Source organism: Stegastes partitus, unplaced genomic scaffold (genome assembly GCF_000690725.1).
Source record: "Stegastes partitus isolate 25-593 unplaced genomic scaffold, Stegastes_partitus-1.0.2 Scaffold2376, whole genome shotgun sequence".
Lineage (NCBI taxonomy): Eukaryota > Metazoa > Chordata > Actinopteri > Pomacentridae > Stegastes > Stegastes partitus.
The window spans coordinates 1250-8786 of record NW_007580107.1 but is presented as its reverse complement, the minus strand read 5'-3'; the positions used below and the strand labels follow the sequence as shown (position 1 = coordinate 8786).

At 42.1% G+C, this 7537-nt stretch overlaps 1 protein-coding gene across 1 annotated transcript; it reads left to right on the top strand.

Annotated features, from left to right (window-relative positions):
• Positions 1 to 232: 232 nt before the first annotated feature.
• Positions 233 to 7243, top strand: cfap36 (cilia and flagella associated protein 36; the record flags this gene model as incomplete). Its single annotated transcript, XM_008305008.1, has 8 exons — positions 233 to 579; positions 1024 to 1088; positions 1238 to 1339; positions 3638 to 3752; positions 3838 to 3925; positions 5786 to 5945; positions 6817 to 6922; positions 7054 to 7243. Coding segments are annotated over exons 1-8 (932 nt in total), but the record flags the coding sequence as incomplete, so codon positions are not given.
• Positions 7244 to 7537: the final 294 nt, after the last annotated feature.

Genomic DNA, 7537 nt, shown 5'->3' with positions numbered 1-7537 from the left:
TCTCTATCATAGCCTGTCTTAGAAAGAAGAAAAAAAGGTGCAATTATCAGGTTCAAATCTGCAGACTGCTGCACTGGAAGAAGCTCTTGGGTCCTGACGGGTCCTCTGGAGCAGAGAAACGTGTGATCACAGACACATTAGCAGCAGTGACGCCTCCCGAGGGCTCGTGCTACCTGTGTGGCGGCGCGCTGACGTAACGGTCACCCTGGCAACCGATTAGGCGTCACCACTTTCGACTCTCAAATTCATGACTGCGCATTTCTGCTCGGAGACGCTCCGGTCCCGGTCAGGAGAGGAGAAGAACCAGCCGGCGGAGGGACTCATGGGGAGTGTTTTTTGAAGGACGGTGAACCAGATGTCTTTTCCCAACCGTCCGGGCCGCCTGTGTTCGTGCTTTAGCGGAGCTGGACGCGCCGACCTGAACGACAACAGCATCGCCGTACCGTTGCTAACGTTACCCAGCGGCGGCCAACATGGCTGAGGATGACAGCGAATGGGTGGTGGAGAGCATCGTGGGCTACCTGGGAAGTCCCGAGTGGGTCATTCCTGTCACGGACTTTATGGAAAACAAATGCACAGGTAGATGAAATAAGTTCTGAGTCGTGGGCATGGGAGGAAACAAAGCCTCTCTGGTGCTGTGCACCGTTAGCGCGGTGGCTAAGCTAACGCTAACGTGAAGTTGTTTTTGTTGACGAAGCTAGCTGTATTTGTGGTATTTGACAGTTTCCACTTAATGTATGATTTTCCTTCGAGCTATAACTAAGCTATTAGTTGAGTTTCACCTCTTTCACCTCCTCGACATAGAACAAAGGTGAGAAAAAAATGTCGCCCCACATTTAAAGCAAAGTAGCTAAACGTAGCCACCAAACAATTGTTGTGTATTAACTTTTTATGTGCACTTTAGCACGTAGAGACAGCACACACAGCTTGGTAAATAAAGATGCCTTCGAATATGTTTGCCAATTTTCACCTGTATGCACAATTAAAATGCTTAATTGCACTTTTTATTGTCATTATTTTCAGTTTTCGATGATGAAGATGAAAACAAGTTGTCCTACACAGAGATCCATCAGCAGTACAAGCGGCTGGTGAGTGCAGATGGACAAACAACCCAAAGCCGGACACTCATCCATAGTCTCCTGTTATTATGCATTGACTCATGACAGCGTTACTCATTTGCAGTATTATATCGCTGACTCGTCAGACTGGACTGCTGTAAGCTGCTTTGCTCTTGTAGGTGGAGAAGCTGCTGGAGACTTACATGCAGGAGGTTGGCATCAACGAGCAGCAGTTTCTGGATGCGTGCACCTCTCCTTTTGCCAGATCCAAAACTTTGCAGGTACTTTAAGCTCTCTGTTTGCACACCACCATCAGCTGTCCCTTGAGAAAGGGATTTCCTTGCGTAGGCTCCATTATCCTGCTTTTTACCTGGTGCCACACATATCTGGTCTCTGGTTCCTCCTTCAAGGCAAAATGTGTTTTCCTGACAAGAAAAAATAATCAATCTGAGCAACTGCTTGAAATTAATTTCACTGTAAGCAAGTATTTAAATTATTCTGATTCTGATCTACATATACAGTTCTGTTTTATTGTAAGCTAAACTTAAATTGCTCCTATTTAAAGTGTGTTACTAAAGCATTGCTCTGATTGTTATGTTAAAAAAAAAAAGCAATGTTCACACCTTCATCACAGTCGTGCAATTATCAGAACAGGTCAGTTTCAAGCAACACATCAGAAGTTTTCCTTCTTATTTTCATAACTGCACATATTTTAGTCAAATGTCGCACTCCCACGTGTCCTGCCAAAACAGTTTATTTATTCTGCAGTCATTATGGTGAAATATCTACACCGGCTTTAGCGAAATTGATAAGATGCTTGTGTCTAAAGCAAACAATTAGTTCTTCAGTGCATTTCTTTCAAAAAAACATCCTGAAGCATCGGTCACGTATTCACTCTCCTGATAGCTTTACAAAGTTTGATGATGATACATCAGTCTATCATTTGTTCATGTCTACAACAGTCAGTGAAAACATCTCAGCCGTTTGCTGCCTGCATTAAAAGATTTGTGCTATTTGTCTATCTATAGATTTTTATTGGCACTGATCAATGCATCTCTGCCAGATTGGCAGAGATGGAGATCTGGATTACATTGCAATCCTTAGAAGACTCGGATCTCATTAATTACCTCTAAGATAAATAGTTAATGTCTGCAAATAGGGTCAAGTGCTCCTAAAACACAGATTAACAGTATGCTTGTTGCTCGTTTGTTGTTGGAGAGGTTTTGGTTTTTGTTTATCCATGCAGAAACGTTGGACAAAAAAACAGTTTAAGAGATTACTGCTGTCACATTTTTGTCACGGATAACTGAGTTCCCAGATAACAGAAGCTTTGTCAAGCTCTGCAGTAAAATTAGTGACTACCTGAGTTAATCGTCCTAATGAAAGAGAGTATAAGAGAAATAAAGACGTTAAAACCAATTACTAATGTGTAAGTTTCTTTAGTTTCTTTAATTGAAAGCATATTCAAGATACCATCCAGGAAATCGACTGGATTACAAATGAATATTGAGTTAAACACATCGTAGTTTAGATTTTGGTGCTGCAAATTCTGCATGTGTTGTGCAAAATATAACTATTTTTTGGTTTACGTAGTAAATGACGACCGCTCTGTCATGATTTTTGGTAGCAAATAAAAGACCAGTTGCAGCAAAAAGTGGATATTGTGAAAATGACAACCTCAAAGTTTTTTTTGTTGTTGTTGAACCGTTTCCACATTGTTTGGAGCATTTGGTTTTCAGTTGTAGATCACCAGGATACCGTAGACAAACATGGGTGAATGTGCTGCAGAGCAAAGTGCAGCGGTGAACCTACTGTAGCTGACTGCACCGTCTCTGTGGTTAGTTTCATCAAAGAAACAGGATTTAATGTCGGTTTGGGCGTCAGAAGCAAAGGAGAAGTTAAATTGTCAGGATGAAAAACAGAGAAGCTCAGCATGAGGACTGAGGAAGCCAGCAGCCCTGTGAACGTTTGTCAGACAGACTTGTCCAGCATTAGCCTGGATGGGGGGCAGACCTTTGATTAGAGGCCGGAAGCTAAGGTAAAAGATTAGGCTTAAGTAGCACTGTATTTGCAAACATAGCTTAATTTTTGTAGGGGCTTGAGTTGAGTGCCAGCCATGCTGGAACATCCTGTGCTAATCCAAAGGGGGGGTAACAGGGCCACATTAACTCAGACCACTGTTGGTAAAATACAACATTACAGATAAAGTTCTGTGGTGGAGAACTTTTTCAGACTTGTTGCAAAGTGGCTTCTAAAGATTTCCAATATGTCAGCATCTCAGTAGTTTTTTTTTCTGTGAATTGATGAGTCAGAGGTGTATCCACACAAGATTCAAGTCTGGTTTGAGTCTGGTACAAAATAATGCACGTATGTAATCTGTATGTAAACTATGTGTAAATATACTCCTTGATGACTGGCACACAAACTTGTTTTTTTATTAATAAATCAATTTGCAGCACTTCACAATGAAGTTGTTTAATGTTGGCTTCAAAGTCACTGTCTCCCACAAACACTGATGCCATTCAATAATAACAATAATCATGTGGTTTGAAGTAGTTTTTATTATTTTTGTTCTTCAGTCGGTGTTCCAGCCAGTCCTGGCTACAGATGACTTCCAGATGTTTCGCTCACTGATGGTCCAGAAGAACATGGAGCTGCAGCTTCAAGCTCTCAGAGTCATTAAAGAAAGGAACGGTAGGACAGAACAACACATGCACAAATCTCCAAACACACACACAGAGTGATGAATTGAGTAAAACTCCTCTGTGTGTGTATGCAGGCGCTCTCCCAGAGTGTCTGACTGATGGTGCCGACGTGATGTCAGAGTTGCAGCAGGAAGAGATGAAAATCCTGCAGGAGGTTCTCAAGTAAGTTACTTCCACTCTGTCGCCTTCTCTTCTCTGTCTCATTCTTTTACTTTCTTATGCAGACATACAAACACAAACAGTCGCCCATTTTAGGTTTACCTTGAACAGTTTGCTGTTGCTGGATGTTTCATTGCACGAGCGCCACGATACACATAAAAGTTGAAACACAGAGTTCATTTGTTTTAGGAGTCCTATGGCTTGGATGGACTCTTTTTGACAGATAAAATCAAAAACAATGTGATGTTTTAAGTAGCAGTTATGGATCAGATCTTATCCTCATCTGGCTTGACTCCTTTTCCACTTTATTCTTCCAAATCTAATAGATTTTAGTGTTCTGTCGTATATTTTGGCTGAAATATCACAATTCCATTAGTGTGACGTGGATACTTAGGAAATCTTACAGTCAGTATTTATCTGTGTGTGCTTAACTAATTCACTGATTCTATCATTTTTTTAAGAATTAGATTCGATTTTTTTTTAACCTGCATTACACTGCTCTCAGATTTCCACATTTTCTTTATGCAGCCGTTGCCTGTGTGTGTGCTCAGGTGTGCTGGCGCTCCTATCCCTGCTCTCTAATGGGATTTTGCCAGTGACAGCCCGGCCAAGTAGAACACACTGAGTCTAATGGGACCGCGGCTAAGCTCCTTAGGTTCCAGCTAATTTCGGTAGAAGGGATTGACACTCAACAAGCAACTGAGAAAAATAGTGTTTTTATCCCCTTTGTCTTCCTTTGGCTGCATATCAGCGCTGCATTGTTCTGCCTCTACTCCCTTCCAGACCACCTCTGGTTTCAGTTCATTTCTGTATAATAAGAAAATAAACTTATTTCTGAGTCTCTAAGATGCAAACAAGTTTCAGTCAACAGATCTTCCTGTTCATGTTTGCCCATTGTCTTCCTGGGTGGATGTTTTTATAGAATTTTCTGCAACTAGCTTCTCTAAAAACACCTGAATGCACCATGAAGGAATTGTTTTCACTAATATCTGATGCAGCTGGTTTTTCATGCAATGATAGTTGATGCCGTGAATATTAAAACCACTAAATGTTTACTGTGAGGGATTTGTGTTATCAGTCTCAAGCAAGTTTCAATTCTGCAAGCTGACTTTCCATAACTAACGGTGGTTGGTTAGAGTGGTTTCAGTGGGACTTTGTGTTAAAACATAATGCACAGAAAGAGGACATCCTTAGTTGGATGACATCTTCAAATTATAAAGATTTAGTGAAATAGAAAATGCGAAATAAACAGCACTATTTGCAGAAATGCCTTTTTTCAAGCACTGTGAAAAAGTTCAATAATGATTTTAGTCTTGTCTGACAGCTAAATGTGTCGTTGTGCTATTATTATCACAGTCGGTCTTTTGAGATGCTATAAAAATCCTCCGACAAATCACAGCCACAATAACAACAACTTTATCTGCCTCTGCAATTCTCAATTAACCCTCTAGTAAAGGCTTTGCATGTGTCTCCACTAAGGCAATTTAAGGTGTGAAATAAATCAAATCAAAGGATCTGTGGTGTCCCCTGGTGATGCCTGTGAGCAAGTTAGGGCGTAGTGTAGTGTAGTGTATTTACCACATGGCATTCCGTGACGTAGCCGCCTTATTCTAGTTTCCACTTGTTTATTTTTGCTGTCAGCCAAGAGCTAAATGGCCAATAGAACCGGCTTACCTCTGGATTACAGCGGTTCTTATCACACCTGAACTGCTAAACGTATTCTGAAACAGTCTAATTGGGCTACTAATTGCTGCATCGTGAGACCAGGTCAGACATTTCAGGAGCTACTTTCTCTCGAGGGTTAATTTGCAAATAGTGGAAATTGAAGCAGCTAATGTTCTCCTACTCTCCTGCTGTCCACAGAAAGTCCAAAGAGGAGTATGATGAGGAAATGTCCAGGCGGATGCTATTAGAGGAAGAGGTTGGCTCCACCTCCAGCAGCTGCTCTGATAAGCCAGTGGCTGAGAGTGATGAAGCCCAGAATACCACCTCTGCTCCCAGCCAACAGAGCCACGCTGCCAAGGTGAGGCATCATGAGCTAAATAAGATCTGTAAAACGCCACGTAAACCCCATGAGGCTTGTTGTGCAAGCCACCGCCAACCAGAATCATCTGATTTAAATGATGATAATAATGGTATTTCCTGATATTTAGCATCCACAGTGTTGTATGCCATTTATGTCACATCATTTTTACCTCTACATGTTGTGCTTGGTGCACCTCCTTCCTCCTGAAGCCCCATCTTTGCTTCCTAACATGACACCTTCTCCAATGTGCTGTTTACTCCATGCTAAGGCCAAAGCTGAGGCGAAGGGTGACAGCAGAAGCAGTAACGGTCACCACGCCCCACTAATGAACGGAAACACTACCACTGAATTTCACATGGTAACTGAACCATACATGTGGTAGCATTTTAGTCAGTGACCTCATAGTTAGTGCGCCACAATTTACTGTCCAATCAAAGGATGCATTAATACCATTTTAGTATGAAGCTGTGAAGGATAACACAGTATGAGTCCATGTTATTGTGACTGTACAAACTGTTTTTTTGTTAGATTTTTGGCATTGTAGTCCTGGATTTTATTGGCATATTATTTAAAACCAAGGTATCAGTGCATCCTGAGGAGGGCACACAGTAAACTTTTCATTTTCATAGCTGGCGCAGTAGTTGAGTCATGTAGTAGCTTTGTCGTTTGAAGTCTGTAAATTAGGTTGTTTATTTGCTTGAGCATTTGTGTTTCTAGCATTTTATCTGCTAATAACTGTCTTCAGGAGTCCAGGATCTTCCCAGACTCTTGAATTTCCAGCTTTGCCATATTTTAAAAGCAGTGTGAACCTGTGCAGTGTTTGTGTCACCTGTTCAACATGTGTTAACGCTTTGGATGCTCCCTCCAGGTCAACAGCAGCCCTGTTAGAAAAGAAGGGAGCAAGACGGCTGCTTCAGGAGGTGGAGGGGAGAAAAATGCAGCTAAGAGCAGCTCTTCTTCTAAACCCGCAACAGGTAGCACTGTATTCTTTTTCTGTTTGTCATATTAAAACTCCCCAGCACACTTTGCTGAGTTTACTGGTTTTATTTTAACCTGCGAGAAAAGCTGCAAGATACCAAAGTGGTTTGGCTATATGTGTGTACAGATTGTGGCAGTAACGGTGTGGAGTCCAGAGTCCTTCCAGCAGTGAGAGCTCCAGTGAAGCCCAGTGAGCCCTGCATCAGCAACAGTCCTCATACCAAGGAGCAGAGCGGCGGCAGCCAGACGACAGCCGAGACGTGGCTGGAGGAGGCTCACAGGGAGGCCGGCTTCTCTAAGCCATATACTGTGAGTCCGTACAGGGCATCATCATTACATCCATCCATCCATCCATCATCTATACACCGCTTAATCCTCACTAGGGTCGCGGGGGGCTGGAGCCTATCCCAGCTGACTTAGGACAGGTGGCATCGTCATTACAGGCAACCAAATAGTCTTCCTTGTTACATGTTTATCCCTACTTTTAGGGATAAACTTGTGTGGAAGAACAAGATTTCTCTTGTTTTGTATGAGGATATAGAAATTCCCTCATGATCAAATTCAAGTGAAGAAGTTTCATATTTTTGGGGGGAGTCCTTTTTCCTTTCAGC